The 18,727-nt window shown below is 52.7% G+C and overlaps 2 protein-coding genes across 5 annotated transcripts in view; both read left to right on the top strand.

Annotated features, from left to right (window-relative positions):
• RXRG (retinoid X receptor gamma) overlaps positions 1-8,783 on the top strand; it is a 37,179-nt gene extending 28,396 nt beyond the window's left edge. For all 4 annotated transcript variants that reach the window (XM_048313355.1, XM_048313353.1, XM_048313352.1 and 1 more), the window contains 8 exons: positions 503-647; positions 1,303-1,482; positions 4,480-4,640; positions 5,369-5,498; positions 6,230-6,362; positions 7,093-7,184; positions 7,497-7,602; positions 8,349-8,783. In XM_048313355.1, the coding sequence (XP_048169312.1) occupies positions 503-647; positions 1,303-1,482; positions 4,480-4,640; positions 5,369-5,498; positions 6,230-6,362; positions 7,093-7,184; positions 7,497-7,602; positions 8,349-8,496 (1,095 nt within the window). In that variant the 3' untranslated portion in view covers positions 8,497-8,783. The remainder of the gene's footprint in view (positions 1-502; positions 648-1,302; positions 1,483-4,479; positions 4,641-5,368; positions 5,499-6,229; positions 6,363-7,092; positions 7,185-7,496; positions 7,603-8,348) is intronic.
• A 6,222-nt stretch (positions 8,784-15,005) lies between these two features.
• The window catches only part of LMX1A (LIM homeobox transcription factor 1 alpha), a 43,413-nt gene continuing 39,691 nt past the window's right edge, over positions 15,006-18,727 (top strand). The window contains exons 1-3 of the mRNA XM_048313556.1: positions 15,006-15,203; positions 15,500-15,614; positions 16,208-16,394. Coding sequence (XP_048169513.1) covers positions 15,539-15,614; positions 16,208-16,394 — 263 coding nt within the window. The 5' untranslated portion in view covers positions 15,006-15,203; positions 15,500-15,538. The remainder of the gene's footprint in view (positions 15,204-15,499; positions 15,615-16,207; positions 16,395-18,727) is intronic.

The following is an 18,727-nucleotide window of genomic DNA, read 5'->3' as shown; positions in this document are numbered from 1 at the left end:
CACATTTTCATGTGTGTATGAAGATTTGCATATGACAAGCTAACCCACCTAATTTGATTTATTTTTTAAATGCTCTTACAGCTTCCCTAGCCATGCAGCAGTTCAGGTTCAATTGCAACAGATCATCTGGCTGCAAAGCTCTTCTTTACTAAGCTGTTAGTGCTTGAGGCTGCCAGCAGCCAGCGATCAGCATCCTCTAATGAAGCAGGCAGGATCCCACCAGCCTCATCGCTTGGAGGCTGTAACTGAGCAGCTGAGGTTGCTGCCTGCCCTTTTCCAGCTCTGGCTTTGGTTACAACATCAGGCCATATCTGCTTTAGTGCCTGCTTAAACCGCTCCAGCTGGATTCACCAGAGGATGTCTGTATGCCCGTGACAGCCCCATGGACTTGCTGGGGATAAGCTTGTGGGAGCAGCACAGGAAAGGTCAGCTCCATTTGGGGATGGTGTCATTGAGATACGAGTCTCCCCTCTAACCTGTCTTGTGGCTTCTGCTTCTGCAGCTCAATGTCCTGAACAATGTCAGCAGCTCGGAGGATGTCAAGCCCTTGCCGGGTCTCCCGGGGATCGGGAGCATGAATTATCCATCTACAAGTCCAGGTTCCCTAGCCAAACACATCTGTGCCATCTGTGGGGACAGGTCCTCAGGTAGGAGGTTTTCTTTCTTGAGGAAACCTTTGTGCAATGAGAACTCCCCTGGTGCCCTGAAGCAAGGCTTGTGCAGCACTGAGCATTGTGGGGGCTCGCTGGGGCCATACTGCCATTGCAGGATTCATGGCTGGGTCTGGCCGTCTGTATTGCAGATTAGTTGCACTGTGCCCAAAAGCGAGCAAACCTAAACCCCATGCTCTTCTCCCTTGTGTGTATAATCTCATTTTACCTTTTGTCCCTGTTTACCAAAGGTAAATCTATCAAAATCTCTGTGTTTTCGTTTACCTCTGCTTTGTGTTAGCTGGGTTCTGGCTGTGTCTGGGTTTTCTCTCATACCTCAGTGTGCCTTACAGACCCCCTCCTAATCAGTGCACCCCATTTGCTGCCTGCGGCTGTTCTGCACTTGCACTGCAGCTAAGATGCTCCACATCATTCCACTGGGATGCAGTCCCTCCTAATCACAGGAAAACAGTGGTCCTATAGTTTGATTGCTGCTGGTCACTATTCCTGCTAAGACCCCCTGAAGCCAGTTCAGCCCTGCTAAGATGATTCCCTGCAGCCAGGTTTTTTACCTTTGGATTTGGTGTGAGCTCCTCCACACTGGAAGGAAGGGCAAATACCTGCTTGCCCATTGATTCCCTTGCCTCCCCAGGGAAGCACTATGGGGTGTACAGCTGTGAGGGCTGCAAAGGCTTCTTCAAGAGGACAATCCGGAAGGATCTGATCTACACCTGCCGGGATAACAAGGATTGCCTCATAGACAAGCGCCAGCGCAACCGCTGCCAGTACTGCCGCTATCAGAAGTGCCTCGCCATGGGGATGAAGAGGGAAGGTAGGACTGGGCTGGTGGAAGGAATGGAATTGAAGAAATTTTTCTTCATTCATTAGGATAAATCAGGTTCTTGGTGACCCTCCAAGGCTGGTGCATTCCAAAAACCTACACTGACAGCTTCAGTACATTTTGGACCTTGTTACGTAAAGGAAATGAGAATCATAGTTTAGGTTGGAAAAGACTTTTAAGATCAAGCCCAACAGTTAGCCCAGTGATGTAGATTCCACCTCTAAACCCTGTCCCTAAGTGCCACATCTACCTGTCCTTTAAATACCTCCAGGGGTGGTGACTCAGCCACTTCCCTGAGCAGCCTGTTCCAATGTTTGACAACCCCTTCTGTGACAAATTTTTTCCTAATAAGGAGAGAGACTAATAAGGGAAGAGGCTGATGGGGAAGCTATTACAATGTTTTTTTCTTCTCACCTAAACACACACACTGGTGAGTATTGAACCTATTAACTGATTTTGACCCAACCTTGCCTCTAGTTAGTGACCCTTAATGGCTTGGACCCCTTGGACCCCTGAAAACCTCTGCTGCAGACAGCACCCAGCAGTGAGGGGTCCTGCAGCCTTCTTGTCTCCTGTGTGAAGAGCAGCTTCCTTTTTTTGTTTTTGATTTACTGACTTCATTTTTCACCACCTAATTCTTGTACTGGAAGATAAGGGTGAATGATTTATTTCTATCTCTTATTTTATAGTTCTCTGTCATTTCCACTCTTAGCCACACCTTTGGAGATGAGCTCACATCCTGCGAGGGTTTTGTGCTCTGGGAGAGAGCAGTATGGAAGTAATTCACGGAGCCTTTTCCATATTCCACACACCCATTGCAACTCCCAAAGAACCGTGTTTCTGGCCCAAACCACCTAAAGGATTTAGCGTGGAGCAAGGATCAAACCCGTGGCAATTGGACTTAAAGGGGTTTTGCACTGACTTGAGGGAAGCCTCCAAAAGCTGCTGAGGGTCCTGCAGCCCTGTCTCTCTCCCACCCAGCTCTGGAGATTGTGAAGATCTTTGTAAAAGCCACCAAGTCTCTGCTGCAGGGAAGGGCAAGCCCAACAGCTTGGCTGTTTATCTGTCCACCCCTGTCCCCTGCAGCTGGTTCTCCCTCCTTGATGGAGGAAGGACTGCTGAGCTGGATTGTCTCCCAGATTATACTAACAGATGTAAGGTCAGGAAGTGACAACCAGCACAGCATTTAAGCTCATTTTTTCTGAGATAAAGTAACTGAGCTGCCTTCAGGGTTGAATGCTAGCAGACAGTGTAGCTGTCCCTTTTGGAGGCCACGCCGTTCCCCTGTGGAACGTGCAAACTGCTCCCTGTGCCAGAGCTCAGACCGTGCAGGGCAGAGCCTGGGGAAGCAGCTGTAACACTGGGCACGAGCTAAACCTCATCCTATTCCCTGTAGCATCATCAAAGCTGTGCTGCCTCAATCTCTTAGGGCAGCAGGGGACTGCAAAATGCCATGCTGGAATCAAAAACTTAATCCCAGGCATAGCTCTCCCTTACAACCGGGTGCAAAGTGGTTCAGATGACCAGGGTGTTAACATAGCTTCCCTTTGCAGAGAGTGAAAATTTAAACCCCAGGATCCTGGTGGGTCCTGTGGGAGTTTGGCTGCAGCAATCACAGGGGGTTTTTGGGAGCTCCAGAAACTGGATTGCAGCTTGAGTTCAGGAGCTGAGTGGTGGGACTGGTATTTCCTTGCCATGTACTTTCTTCCACTAAGATTTTGGTGACTTCAGAAACACTTACATGGCTTTTCCTGTCCATTACTCTAAAGAGCACAAATGTTCTCGCCAGCTGGCTGGCATACGCTTGTGTCCTGTGCTGCCCTCCCTCACAAGCACCAGCCAGGAAACCCCACGGATACATCTCCTTGGGTGCTGCCAGTTGCCCAGCAGCTGGGCAGTGCTGGGAAGCACATTCTCCCAGCTGGGAGAAACACAGGGAAGCACTGAGCATTGCAAAATGGTTATGAGTCTTAGTGCTGAGGAGCCTCCCCTGATTTGGCCCTCCACTTAAAACACCCTAAAATTAGCCAGGGGCTAATTAGCAAGGCTAATGCAAGGCACTTTGGGCTCCTACTCACACAGGGGAGTGATGCTAGAGGGGATTAGTTTTTGGACATTTCTCCCCAGCAATGAACCAAACAAATATAATGCCTGCTGGTAATTTCTTTTTTTAAACAGGATTGTCGTATTTCCCTTTGGGACTTCTCCAAAAAAAAGTGCACCCAGGACTTCTATTGCACACAAGGGTTGGCATACAAGATACATGTCCTACACCGACCTGTCTTACACAGAGCAGCCCTGGGGGTTAATAACTGAGCTTTGGAGAGAATTTCATGATTCTGTGCCTTCCGTCAGTAGCTGTGTTGGAAAACATACAGAGAAGGGAGAACGGAGTGAAGGTGTTGGGGCACTGATGTGCTAGGAACTTTCTAGTGGGGAGGATTAGGAAGTGAGGTGGTAGAGGGAGAGGTGACGCCAGGACTGGGCCAGACTGGGTAAGATTTTGCTCAGGAATGAGATAAGCAGCATGTGTGAATCCAGCTTGGGGTTTGGGACTGTCTAGCCCTGCTGTTGGATGATCTGACTGCTGTGGGATTGTTGAAAGCACACTGGAACTGTTGGAAGCATGCTGAGAGCACAACAAACCTGTATGTGAGTGCTGGATCCCTCCTGCCTCCTCCAGCACCTAGTGACAGCCGAGTCCAGGCTGCCACCTGGAGGTATCAACTCCTCTTCCCTCTGTTCTGGAGTTTCATACTTTGGAAATCACAATTTTTTGTCAACTTTGAAGGCTACTGGTCTGCAGCAACCTCAGAGTTCTTGGTATGGGAGCAGCCATTTTAATGGGTGTACATCTGAAATACCCATTTATTTTCTGTTCTCCCCCTCCTGAGGGGGTTTCTCATCCCTTGTCCCAGAGACAAGGGGACCCACTGTGAGCAGGTGACTGTTGCTGTGGACGTAGAGAGCTGTGTTTCTGTCCCACAGCTGTGCAGGAAGAGAGGCAGAGGAGCAGGGAGCGCAGTGAGAACGAGGCCGAGTCCACAAGCAGTGGCAGCGAGGATATGCCCGTGGAGAGGATCCTGGAAGCTGAGCTGGCAGTCGAACCCAAAACGGAGGCGTACAGTGATGTGAGCACAGAGAGCTCGGTAAGAGCCACTGACATCACCTGCAGCCAGTAATGAGAGGCTTTGAGCTGGGATTTGAACAGACAAATGCCATGTGAACAACGGGCATTTTATAAGGGGATTTTGCTTCGCACCACCTAAAACTCACCAATAGTTTTTCTTTTGTAGCTCCTCTGAATGACAACTAGAAAACAGCCTATACATTATTTTCCAAGCATTTTTTCCAAGTCTCCTTTAGTTTCAATGAGTAGATAGGGAAATAGATGCTGGAGAGTCTGAGCCCTGTGCTAGGTTCCACATGCGCATAGCCCTGGACACTTCTTGTCTGCCCCTGTGACCAAGACTGGGGTGGAGCTGAACGCAGCAGGTTTACTGCTGTGGTTTTACTGGTTTGGATAAAACTGCTGCTCATGCCCGTTCAGGGGCTGCTTCCTGGCTTTCAGATGTGCCCTGGGGAGCAGGACTGCAGCCGACCACCAGGGACTTGCTTTGCAAAGGACAGCAAGCAAACAGAAAAGTCTAGCAACCAGCTGACTTGGCTGGCTGTAGAGGGGATAGTGGTAGCAAATATCTGCTCTTCCCAACAGCACACAGCTGAGATTATTGGCAGTTTGAGCATTGTACTTGTGGCATTGAGTATTATTAACTTGATACCGTGTGCAGTGCAGATTGTGATTATCAAAGTTTTTTCATTGACAAATTCCGCTCTTTTCCTCTGCTCTTTTCTTTTGGATATTGCTTCTAATTAGACAAATGACCCTGTCACAAACATCTGCCATGCGGCTGACAAGCAGCTCTTCACACTCGTCGAGTGGGCCAAGCGCATCCCCCACTTCTCTGACCTGACGCTGGAAGACCAAGTCATTCTCCTCCGGGCAGGTAGCATCCCCCACCTGTGGCTGTTCCTGGTGCCCCTGTCCCTTCTCTGGGCTGTGTGCCATGCCAGCCAGGCTGGATGGTGAATGTGCAATCCTGAGCCAATCCATTCCTGCTGTTGCAGGGTGGGAGACTCGTTCTGAGACATGATGAGAGGTTGGCAGAGGTTGTGGATGGGGCAGCAGAATATGTTGTTTGTCCCCCTCTTCATGCAGACAGGGAGGGCCGGGGGAGAGTTAATAAATGTATCTGGTTGATGCAGATCCTACTACACGTGGGGCACATTAGCATGCAAAATGATGTAAAGGGATTGTAGTTGCTAGGAATATGTTTTTAAGGAAGAAACCCCAGATATTTTCCCCTTTTTTAAAAAAAAAATTTTTTTTTTCCCTTTGAGCCAATTTCTGCTCCTTGCTTGCTGCTGGTCAGGGTCATAGAATCATAGAATATTCTGAGTTGGAAGGAACCTCCAAGCATCATCATCGAAGTCCAATTCCTGTCCCTGCCCAGAACAACCCCAAGAATCCCACCGTGTGCCTGAGAGCATTTTCCAGATACTTCCAAGGGATAGACCACACCTTGCAGTGTTGCCAAGGGGTGCAGTTGGTACCTGAGGTACCAACTCTCCTGTGAGCTTAGTCTAAAGCCATCAGGGAGAAATCAGTTCTCCTGCTCCATGTGGGACTGATTTTTGGCTGAACTGCCTCACGTGTCCTGCACTCCTCTGCTTGCAGGCTGGAATGAGCTGCTCATTGCCTCTTTCTCCCATCGCTCCGTGTCAGTCCAGGACGGGATCCTGCTGGCCACAGGCCTGCACGTGCACCGCAGCAGTGCCCACAGTGCTGGTGTGGGCTCCATCTTTGACAGGTACGTGGCCTGTTGCTGTCATCCCCCAGCAGTGGTGGCCAGGCTGGCTCTGCCTTCCCCTCTGAATGGGAAACATGTCCTTAAGGGCAACTAGAGCAAACCCTTTGTGATTTGGGGCAGAAGTAGCTCAGAATGAGCAGGGGATGTTTGACTGACTTAAAAAACAAGAATGGGATAAAAGCACAGTGGAAAGGGATTTGCAGCTGCAGAAGCAGATCTTTGGTTGGGTGTGCAGGGGGAGGAATGCTCCTTCCTCAAGAGTTTGCTGTAGCTGTATCTAGGCCTAATATTGATCACCAAGAGCTTTAGATGGCAGCGCCTTAAACCCCAACTTGCTTGTGTAACAACTGCACACATATTGTGCCTGCCATGCCTGCTCCCTTCCTGGCAGGACACTGCCTCACCAATCTTTACACAACGGGCACGTGTAAGGACAGTGCCCATGTTTTGCACTACACAGTAAAAAGTGGAGAAAACCCATGTGGTTTTCCTCAAGTGAGTGTAAATTGTGAGTGCTGCATGCTGAGCAAAGTGAGAACAGGAGCAAATTTAATACTCAGGTCCCTGGATGCTGGTGTTGCACATGTAAAACAGTGGTGTGGGGCATGGCTGTGCCTCAAAGATGCCTCTTCCTGCAGAGAAGAATTGCGGGTATTCCCAGTGCCTGTCCGAGATGCTTTTCAGTGGAACAACTGGTCTCTGTCTGCTCACCCATGTCCCCCACACGCAGGGTTTTGACAGAGCTGGTGTCCAAAATGAAAGACATGCAGATGGATAAGTCGGAGCTGGGGTGCCTGCGAGCCATTGTCCTGTTTAACCCAGGTAAGTCTGAGGCTGGGGACAGTTCCAGGTGACAGGTACTCCCTCTGGGCCACAGCAGGTCACTGTGAGCATCAGGGCTGCAGACAGATTTCATGCTTTGGGTTGGAAGGGACCCTGAGGATCATCTCATTCCAAGCCCCCTCCAACGGGCAGGGACACCTTCTAGTAGACCAGTATTTGTCCCAGCCCCTGGATACATGATTAAAGAGAGCGTGAGTCCTCTCCTGCCCATGCACACAGTCACTCTGCTGGCAGTGGAAGGACCCCCTCTGAAGAGATTTCTTTCCCACCTGTATTTTTGCCCTTGACCAGATGCCAAGGGTTTGTCCAGCCCCTCAGAAGTGGAATCACTGAGGGAGAAGGTCTATGCCACACTGGAAGCCTACACGAAGCAGAAGTACCCCGAGCAGCCAGGGCGGTGAGTGTCCCCGGCAAGGCAGCACCATACCTACCCTGGAAAGAGGAGACTGAGATGGGCTGGGCTGGGCTGTCCGTGCTGGCTCTGCCTGAGCCACAGTGCCCAAATCCGGAGCCTTTAGGAGGCTGGCGAGATGGAATTTTCTTGCTTTCCAATCCAATCCTACCCTCTGCTGGCCGAGCTCTCAAAGCGCCGGTAGCTGCGTCGGTCCCCGCTGCCACCAGCCAAGAGATGCGCCCGCAGCATCTTCTGCTATTTTTGGCTCTCGCTGTCACCGCAGACGCTGCGAGCGGTCTGTGGGCAGGGGGAACAGGGAACAGGCTGTCGGCTGCACCCACTTCCAGCTGTGCCTCCAAACGGGAGGTAGTGACTGGCAGCTGAGGGGCTGCACACTCTCTCAGAGCCTGGGGACTTTTGAAGATAGATTTAAATGACACCATGGAGATGTAAGTCTTGTTAAGATGTTCAGATCTTGGAGGGAGAATATGGATGTATCTTCTTTTTTTTTAATTTTTCCTTTTTTTATTATTTCTTTGAAGTTTTAAAAAAGCCAAATTCTGTTTTAGAAAGATATATATTCCCTCCACACGAGGCAACAAATGTTTATCTTGAAAGCTTGAGGGAATCTAAGTCTGAGAATGCCCCAAAGCATTTTTTTGGGAGAATTTGGGCTGGTGCAGGCTTGGAAAGAAGTGGGAGAGGGCAGCCAGTGCCTCCCTCATGCCTCTGAATCTGGTCTCTCCCAGGTTTGCCAAACTCCTCCTGCGTCTGCCGGCACTGCGGTCCATCGGGCTGAAGTGCCTGGAGCACCTCTTCTTCTTCAAGCTGATTGGAGACACCCCCATCGACACCTTTCTCATGGAGATGCTGGAGACACCCCTGCAGGTCACTTGAGGGTCTGGCCCCTGTCTGGCCAGCCCCTGTCCCCCTGTGCCCCTGCACAGCCACCTGCCCCTCTGCTCTGAGCCTGTGAGAGCTCCAGAGATGTCCTTTGCCCTCTGCTCCTCCTCGGTGGGATTGTCGTGGTTTTGTACAGCTGTAAATCACCCCCTCTAACCATCCCTGGCTTGTCTGGGGGGGTCACAGATCCCCTACCCAGCTAACCATCCCCCTGCCCCCTGTACAGATAATTGCTTTAAATTATTTTTTCATTCTCAATAAAAGTCAACAAAACAAAATAATATGAGTGAGGCACTGATTGGAGCTGGCAGAGCAGCATCCTCTTTTGCTGCAGTCACAGGTCCAGCTTGGGATGGGGCTGAGGGCCGATGGGGCTGAGGTCCCTCCTGAGACCCTTGGGCAGCCCAAATCAGGGCAGGAATGTCACCTGGGACATCACTGCTTGTGCTGATGTACATGGTCCTGAGAGGACATGTATTGCTTTTTCTTGTTCCTGCTAAGGAAAGACCTAGCGAAACTTGCTGCTTTGAATCAAAACATTTCATTCCACCATCTTAAAAAGAAACTCTAGGACTCTTTGAATTCTTTGAAGTTTTTGAAGTAATATTAAAAGTAAGTTTTTAATTGGGGGGGGGGGGGGGGGTGGTTGTTTGGTTTTGGTTGTTTGGGTAGTTTGGTTTTTTGTTGGTATTTTTTTTTTCCCTGAGCTAGTCCAGCCACTGAGGAAAGAACCAAAGTGTTTCATTTTGGTCCAGGAGGAGTGTTTTGGGGTGACCCAGACCTTGTGTGTTCATCGATAACTTCCATTTTTCTGAAGCTTCATGGGTCCTATTCTTTTTTTTTTCCCTCCATATTTTTGCTCTGGAAACAGGTTAACAAACCCCAAATTTATAATCTCACACTTCCATGAGAGAAACTTGCAAGGAAGGAAAGAACAAGACACTCTAACAAACCATCCTCAAAGGCCTGCCTGGTCTTTCCCCTGCTCCAATGGCACCACTGGAGCTTTCCATTGCAACTGAGCTAACCAGAGTCAAACGAGTTAAAGACATTAATTTGTTCAATATGCGGCGCTTATCCTGGTGGGAAAATGTCCTCCCAGGAACCCAGTGAAACTGTCTGTATTATTATTCATAAAACAGGTGTAGTGTTAAGTGATCTGCCCCTTCTGACCCTCTCAGCAGACAGTGGGGTGAGATGCAGCCGCGCTTCGTCTGTCCGCGTGACAGATTGCAACGCTGCCGGCTCGGGGAAGTTCGAGGGAGAGGAGGACTGACAACAGGAAAGGAAGAAAGATAAAAATGAAACATTTTGTTAAAGCTCCCACATGGGGACATGATTCATTTTCCAGTATTTCACTGTGAGAAGGAAAAAGTGAATTTAAAAGAGTGGAGAAAAAGAGGGAAAACTGCAACCTTATGAAAACACTTTAATTTTTTCTTTGCCTCCTAAGAAAAATCCATGGAGAATTTCAAAAGAGGTGAAAAGCACTGACCAAGAAGCTATTTTTAATTGAAAAGGTAATTTTCCATTAAAAGAGAAGTGTTTAAATACAGAAAATACACAACCTGCTCATTGTAAAACTGTTGCTGGAATTTGAGATGCTGCATGCAGGCTGTGCTGGGATGGTACCACACCACGCTGCTGGTTAGATGGAGCAAGAGGTCACCTCCAGCCTGGGCTGCTCAGGCTTCCCCTCTAAGAGACGTAAACTTCTAAGAACAGAGCTGGCTGGGTTGGGTTTCTTTTCTGAATGATGCTGATCTCGGTCCACTGTTTGTAAACAAATCCAGACCACTGCCTGTGATACTTTGATATTGGAAGTGATGGGATATGATAACCAAAACGGGGCAGGAAGTCTCAAGGTGGCCGTTTGTGGCTGCTGGACACCCTCACTCTTAGCAGTCTGGAAGGGTGGTCTCTGGGTTCTGGGCCACAAGGTCTCCAGGCTGCAGTTTGAGGAGGGCTTTGCCCTGTTTCTCCAGATGACTACTGGGTTTTTGGAAAAATTTGTATGCTTAACACACACCCCACCACAAACTCCCCCACCCTTGGTCTGGCAGGGCAGAGAGACCATGAGACTCAGGGTGGCTTCTGTGAATAAGACACCACTTGCTCATTTGAAAGTGCCACTAACAGACAAATGTTCTGTGCAAGTCATGGAGCAACCAAGCTCTATCACTGTCACTGGGGACCCGAAGATTGATCTAATCTCCTGGATTTGGTCCTAACCCTCGGATTCCTCATTCATGTTGTAGACCTCTATACAGGGGTGTTGTCCAAGAGCTCTGCTTCCCCAAGCCTTGCAAAGTATAGGAGTGAGTCTCTGGACACCCAGAGGAACAAATCCCATAGCAGTTGGTAATAGCTCACTGGTGTGGTTATCCTTCTGTGAGTTGTTGCAGAAGAACAGCAGCTTGGCATGGCTGGAGCTTCCCCAGTCTTCAGCCCTGCAAAAACCTAATTTTCATAAAATAGTAGAAATCACAATCATTGATAAGCTAAAGAAAACAGTCATTGGTTACCCTATGAAGCCCCTCATAGCCTCAGATTAAGTTCTGGGATTAATAAATAATCCAGGCTCTGGGAATGACTAGTGCAAGACTATTTTCTTTCCCACCATGCATCACATCTCATGAGCTTCCTGAGTTAGCAGCAGGTGCCCCCCACCATGGACAAGCTTCGTTCCGGTGTACAGGCCAAATGTGTCAAAGCATGTATTAATTCTGAGCTGCTCACTCTGCAGTGCTCTGTGGAGGGGGCTTCAAAAAACAGTGGAGTTTTGGGTTCTGTAGCAGCTGCTTCAGTTTCTATTGAGTCCAACAACAGCACTTCTGGATTGAGAGTAGAAAAAAATAAATCTCAAACTATAGAAGTTTGAGGTGGTTTATGTTCAGTTTGACTCTGGGCTCCCTGATGGATGGAGTGATTTGGGGGCACATCCTGTAGACCTGACATGCCTTTCAGACAATGTGAGTCCAACTGAGTGCCACCAACATGGGCCTTTCCTCAAGGACCTCTTGTCTGGACTGGGCCCCTGGACTGCATTCCCCATCTCACCTGAGCTCCCCTGAGAGGTTCCCTTTGATGCCTGATTACTCTGTTCTTCCCCTCATATGTCCCTCCCAGCTCTCTGCTGTCCCATCAAAGGCCCAGCTGGGAGGCTGTGGAGGCTGTGCTCACTTGGTACCTCTTGGAGCACCAGAGGGCCCAAGGGGGAGGAGGAGGAGGAAGAGGAGGCACATGGGGCTCCCCAGAGCTGATTATGGCAGTGGGAAGCAGTGTTCGTATCCTCTTTCAGGGGACGATGGCAAGGTACATTGTGGTGGAAAGCGTGATGGAGAAGCCCTGATAAATCCCCGGGTGTCTATCAGCATGAGTGGACAAAGACCAACCTCTACCTAAGCAAGGCCAGTGGTTGCCACTCCATTTCCCTCTCCTCTCTTCCTGTACTCTCTGTGCAATTAATTCTACCTGAGACAGGCTTGTTCTGGGGGATTTCAGGGGTAAAAGGAGAGGATTTTATCACCCCAGGGCTATCTGACAGCATTGTGGCTGTGGGCTGGTCTCTGGCTTGCCTCTCTGCCAGGCTGGCCAGCCCAGCTGGCTGTGCTGCAGCTGATGCCTCTGAAGGGCTGCTGTGGCAGAAGGAGAGGGAGGTGTGGTCCTTTGAGGGGTGAGTGGTATTGAGGGATATCTCTGGTGCTGGGCAAGGCTTTGTCTTCTGGGTCAAGTTGACTTCAGGCATTAGAAGCACCTGGGTGATGCTGGCCCAGTGACTCCTGTCCCAAGGGAGGTGGCTCACAGCCATCTTCTTCCTTGGTCTCCTGTCTGCCTGCTTCTGGGGCCAGCCCTGCCTGCTCCAGTGTGGTTCTGCATCTGCTTGGCTGGGCAGAGTTAAGGTGATGCTGGAGGAGGGATCTGGCTGCTGCTGTCTGGAGCCATGGCAGTTGCTGTGGCTGTGGCTACCTGGGAGCCGAGTGCTGCTGATCCCCTTCCAGCAGTGAGCAGTGGGGAACTGCACAAAACATGACAGCTGGGCAGCCCCAGCAGGGAGACAGCTGGGGAAGATGTGAAGCCCCTCTGCCAATGTTGTGGCCTTGTTAATTCAGTTGGCAGCTTCTATTCAATGCAGTTCTCCAACACCACCCAGTTTTTGCAACACCTGGCTGCCTGCAGACCCTACAGCTAGAAGGAGAAGGAGAAAGCCTAGACCTGCTTTTCCTCTGGTTTAATTCTCTTCAGCTGCTGATGCTGCAGGCTTCTGCACCTAATTCAGCTCTGGGTGAACTAATAATGGAAGCTAGGCCTTGGAGGCTGTAGTGAGCTGCCTGAAATACTCCCCCATGTTTTGTAGGGCCACTGCCCATGGTGAAGGTGTGCTTTGGGAGTGAGGGGGTTTGGAGTGTATTTCTTGCATATTTTACTGGTTCACCTGGTGACCATCCTTTGCATGAGGCCAGGTGGGCTCCAGTACCTCTGACCTCTGTGAGAGCTGGTGAATGTATAAATCATGAGCAGCAACACCCTGCTGCAGCCTCCCAGGTGTTACACACTTGACTCAGTCCCCAAACCTGATCATCATAGACCAAGCTGGGAATTGTGCACGAGAGCTGCAAGTTAAGACACTCTCCAGACCCTTCTCGTATGGAAAAGAGGAGGAGGAGGAACACCATGGGGTGGCATCATCCAGGAAGGAATGATTTCCGTCCCAGCTGCTCCTGCACCTCTGAGCAGAGCAAATCGGGTGGGCGGTCTAAGTCTGTAAGCAAAGTGCCCTGCACAGGGACACAGTTTTTAGCAGTACTAGTGGATGGTATTCCCACCCCATGGGGCTGCCACGCCCTGGCTGTGTAAGGAAAATCTTCCTTGCCCAGCTCTGTGAGTGGGATGGACAGGGTGGGCAAGCTGGGCTGGTTTGCACAGGCAGGAGGAACGGCATGCAGTGCTTGGAGCCCCTGGTCATGCTGCAGTCCTTGCTGAGCTGGTGTCTTGGCAAGGTGGCTCCAGTAGTTCTGGCTGCTCAGACACTTGGCTGGAGCTGCTCAGAGACCTTCAGGAGAGCCAAAGACAAAGGTGTCAGAGCCCAGTGCCTCCCTGCTGCAGCGCAGCCATCCTGGATGTGAGCGGTCAGAGCTGTTTCACACTGAGCCTTGTGATGGTACCAAGGCGTTCATGCCCGAGCTCCTGGTGTAGTTATACTGGGATACAATAGGGCTGTCGCAGGACCGTGTTTCCTTCTCCCATGGGATTTTGGCAGGGCGGTGAGCTGCCTCTGCTAACCTGTGGCCTCTCTCCTTCCTACGAATTCCCAGATGACACGACCTCGGTCCCTGCATCACCCACGTCATCTAGGTGTGGGGAGCACTTTGTGACGAGGATGCCCCACAGAGAGGCTGGGAGCGCATCTGTCCCTGGTGCCAAGGTCAGCGGTGAACACAGGAGGTGAGGCCCCTAAAAGCCTCCCATCCTCCACGATCCCATAGCGGGTCCCTCACAGCTCTGCGGCCGTTTCCCTGCTCGCCGGCCGGAGACGGGGGACCCAGCCCTCCCTCGTGCCGGGGAAGCCGCAGCCCCCTGTCCAGGCTGCTCCGGCAGCGGCAGGTACGCGGCCCCAGCCCCGCTGCGGTACACGCCGACCTGCGGGGCCGTGAAACTCCCCGAAAAACAGCGAAACCCCCAAGCAGGAAGGAAGGGAGAGCGCCGGGGCTGCGGGAAGGCTGCAAGTTTCATCTTCCCCGGCCGGGCGGGATCGTTCCTCCGCTGCTTTCCCCTCCCCGAAACCGATGCGGTTTGGCGGAGCCGGAGCTCCGCTTCCCCGGGGTCGCCTCCCCCTGCGGCCCCGCGGAACCGGCACCCGGAGCGGACCGAGCCCCGCTCGGCGCCACGGATCACTGGCGACGAGCCCTCCGCGGCAGCTCCCCGGCTTTGGTTTTGGGATTTTTTTGTTGTTGTTATTTCTTTTTTGTTTTCCTCCTCCCAGCACTCATTTTCTTTAAACACTCCGGAGCAGCGGGAGCGAGGCGACCGGGGCAATGCGCAGCGCGGGGGAGCGCATCCCCTCCGGGGCCCGCCCTGGGCAGGGGACCGGCTTTCCCCAGAACCTCCCGGCCTGGGCTTCTCCTGGAAGGGGGACTTGATTTCCAGCCAGTTTCATTACTGGGAGAGACGCTGTGGTGGGGCACCACCCTCTACCTTTTTGTTGTTGTTGTTTTCCCTTTTCTTTTCTTTTCTTCTTTTTGGCTTTCTAAGAAAAGAAGGAAAAAAAGCCAGGGAGCGTAGCAGAACCGGGGCGGCCGGGCCGGGCCATGCACCCCGGAGCCGGGAAGGGCCGCCGGCCCCTCGAGGCGTGGCGGGGCCGGTGCCTGCAGCCAGGCAGGAGAGCGGGGAGGAAACTTATTTCGAGTGGGGTGGAGAGGGGAGGGCAGGGGGTGGGGGTCGGGCAGGGAGGTATCAGCTCCAGGAAATGTTCCTTGGCAGCAGTCGGACGGGCGCTTCCCCGCAGGTTGGTGCGCTCCTCTCCGGAGCCGTCCAGGGCGCCGCGGCTCGCTCCGCACCCCGGGCAGCGCCGGCGGTGGGGAGGCGGGGGGGGACGGGACAGCTGGGGAGGCAGGAGCCGCCGCACGACCCCCTAGGAGCAGTGGGTGCGGACGCCTCTCCCGCCGGCTCCTCGCAGGAAGGCACCGCCCGGGCCGCCCCAGGTAAGCGGCTGAGCCCCGCCGACGGCAGCCCCGCATCCTCCCGTCCCGCATCCTCCCGTCCGCGGCTGCGGGGGCCCCGGGTTCCGTCGCCTCCCCACGTCGGGGCCGGGGGCTGTTGCGAGCCCGGCCGGGGCAGCGGCTGCGCAGCCGGAACGGGGGGCCCGAGGGGTTCTCCCGTTGGGAGGGAGGAGGGAGCGCGGCGCCGGGGAGCGGGCGGGCGGGGCGGGGAAGCCCCGGCCGGCGGCGGCGGGGCCGGCGGCCGGGCTGAGCGCGGTGTGTCCGGGCTGTGTTGGCAGGCGGGCGGCGCGGCCCCTCGCCCAGCCCGGCTCCCCACCATGCTGGACGGGCTGAAGATGGAGGAGAGTTTGCAGAGCGCCCTGGACCCCGCGACCCCCTTCTCTTCCTTGCTGGGTAAGTCGGGGCACCCCGCTTGCCCTCCTGGGGACCCCGTAGGGCGGGGCACGGCCGGGCGGGCCCGAGCGATGGGGCACGGGGGTTCGGGAGGCCCTGGGGCAGCTTTCCCAAATCGTTCCTGCTCGCAGCCCTGCCCGGCGCCGCGCCGCTGCCTTCGCCCGGGGTGTGCCCCCGGCGCCCGCCTTCCCTGCTCCCGGTTCGTTCCGCAACTGCATTAAATTGTGTGTCCCCTTAACCCCCTTGTAATGAAGAGCTTTCCTTCGTATCGAACAATAAATAATTAACTTTTTCGTTTTATCTTCGTTTTAATATCGGTTTCAAACAGTCGCCCTCTCTCTGAGCTGCGGCTCCGCTGCCGCCTTTCCAAGAGGAACGAAACTGGGGGAGATGTGCCCCCCCCGGAGCTGCCCTAAGGCACAGGTCCCTCCCGGATTCCGCAGCAGCTCCCCGCACACCCCCGTCCCCCCGCGAACCACGAGCCTGTGCGGGGGAAGCGAGAACCGCGGGACCCTCCGTCCGTCCCTCGCCTGGCCCGTCTCCCCGGCTGTCTTTCCCTCCGCCCACCCCAGCCCCCGGCTCCTTCCCCGCAGGCAGAGCCGCGACCCCCAAGTCGGTGTGCGAAGGGTGTCAGCGAGTGATTTTGGACCGGTTTTTGCTGCGCCTGAACGACAGCCTGTGGCATGAGCAGTGCGTCCAGTGTGCGTCCTGCAAGGAGCCCCTGCAGACCACCTGCTTCTACCGCGACAAGAAGCTCTACTGCAAGCTGGACTACGAGAAGTAAGTGTGGCTTCGCCCCTCGGGGAGCCCCCCTCGCTCTGTTCTCACTGCCCATAAAGCCCCAGTGCCGTGCAAAAGCTTGTGGGGACCGATATCGTGCTGCTGCTCCCCACTTCCCCTGCCATGTATGTCCCAAGAGGTGTCAGCCCTTACTGTGCTGCATGGCGAGTTACGCTTCTCCCCTGCAGTCTCGTTGCACCCTAGTTCTCCCCTTTTTAGAGGTATTTCGTTGTGCTCAGGTTGGGCCTTGGGAATTGGGGATGTTTTGTTGGGAGCCTGGGAGACCCACGGTAACCCCAGGTCTGTGACGGGACAGGGCCAAGTATTTTCCCATCTGCTCTGGCTTTATTTTCCTACGGAGCATCTGCAGGAGGAAAGTCATATCCTCTGTGACCTGGTCCTGGACAAGGCTATTTTCCTGATATCCTCACAGGCAGGGAAATGCTATTGCTCTCCCCCCTGGTTGGTGGGGAAACTGAGGCACTCAGCAGGAAGCAGGGAAGGCCCTGCTGAATTCATAGTGTTGACTGTCACAGAGAGGCTTTGCCTGCATCTAGGTCTGTGATGGTGAGGAAATTTGTATGTAGGTGTTTAAAGCTCCCTGATGCTTTCCCTTTGGCAAGTGTGGAGTTGGGGGGAAAGACAATGGGAAAATTATTTTTCTCTTTTAAAAGAAAAACCATTCCAGTGGGAATGGGGAGAAGGCTGCTGAGTCTTTCCTCTCCTGCAGCTGCTTTCGTTTTTTCCTGCTCATCCCGCTCTTGCTGTCTTTTCTGGATCCCACTGCCTGGCTGAGTTTTGGAGCCATTAAATTTTTGTTGCTTCTGGGCTGGTTGTTTCTTGAGGATGGTGTAGGTGGGGGGCCAGATCCCTCACTATGGCGATAGCACGGCTGTTGGAGCCCTGCAGTTTAATTCCGCTGCCGCTATTATAGGAGAAAACAGTGATCATGATGCTTTCGTCCCTGGCCTTCGGCAAGCTGGCAAGCGTGCCGGGGGCTAGCCCAGCTCCAGGCCTTTTTAAAGTTGGGGTTTTGGGATTTTTTGGTTTTTTGGGTTTTTTTTTCCTCCGTTAAGTCCTGTATTGTGGGTCTGAGTTTAATCGCTATGGATACAAGGCAAATTGAAAGCAGAATTTGTGCGCGTGACCTTGTTTTCAAATGTTTACGAAAGAGCGGAAGAATTAGCTGCTGTGAGAGTGGAAAGGAGAGAGCTGTAGGCAAAAATTTGTCGAGACTGGGTGCGCTGCTTGTTTGTCTGTAGAAATTTGGCTACTGGTTCCCATACATTTCCAAAACAATTTAATTCTCATTTTTGGCTTTATTGGTATTTTTGTTTGGACCATCAAGGGGGAATTGGGGTGAATATTACCCAGAAATGCCTTTCCAGCTTGCGGCACATGTGGATTTTGCTCTTGAGTGCAGCTTGCAAGCTCTTGAAGTGGCTCCAACCTGAAACCCTCCTCTGATGTCTGTTGGCTGTGAAAGAAATCGCTGCTGCAGTTGGCTTCTTGCTGTGCCCATCTATCTTACTGTTGGGATGGACAAGGATGATTGTGGGAAAAAAATGTCACAAATTTTTCCTAGGGTCCAGTGGTAGCACCATTTATCCTGGTTATATCCTGGTTGTCTGTGGGTTGGTGACTTTTGCCTGAGCTGGGAAGCAGGCTCTGCGATGGGTGGTTTCCCTGAGGTGTGATGGTTTTAGCCCTGAGTCGCTGCTGGCCTCTTCCCCTCCTGCATCCGCCTGCCTCTTGCCATCATGTTATTGTCTCCTTGCGTTTAATATTAATTATTTTAGCACAGGGCTGCAGGTGTGTGTCTCTTCTCCTTTCATCCCCCTGGCAGGAATCTCTGCTGTGCTGGTGGTGTGACTCCTTACTTGATGATGGCAAGGATGCAGCGCAGAGTCCCAAAGAACTGTTCCCTTTGGGCTCTGCCAAGCTTTATGTTATACTCTTTATTTAACAAAAATCCTTTCTTTTCCCAAATACCAAATGTCTTTGGACTGAGCATTTTCCTGGGTGCAGGAGCACTGTGTCTGCCTTGGCCGCCATGCCGATAGTAGGGATTTGAGAGTGAAATAAGTGGAGGAAGAGCTTCTGCTGCTTTCAGACTGAGCTCATTATCTTGAGCTGGTTAATTATCACAAGTGACTGACACTCCTTGCGGTGGGAAGCAGCCGATCCTCCTGGTGGCAGCGGCGTAGCCGGGCTCCGGAGGCCTCTCTGTCGGCAGTGCGGAGCTCGCCGGGTGGGACGGCTGGGGTGTCTGCATGTGGAATGCTGGGGGTGTCAGAGAAGTGGTGGATCCAACCTGCCGCTGTCATAGCATT

Source organism: Corvus hawaiiensis, chromosome 9, assembly GCF_020740725.1.
Source record: "Corvus hawaiiensis isolate bCorHaw1 chromosome 9, bCorHaw1.pri.cur, whole genome shotgun sequence".
Lineage (NCBI taxonomy): Eukaryota > Metazoa > Chordata > Aves > Passeriformes > Corvidae > Corvus > Corvus hawaiiensis.
The sequence above is the reverse complement of the archived record's forward strand: the minus strand, read 5'-3'. Positions and strand labels throughout refer to the sequence as shown.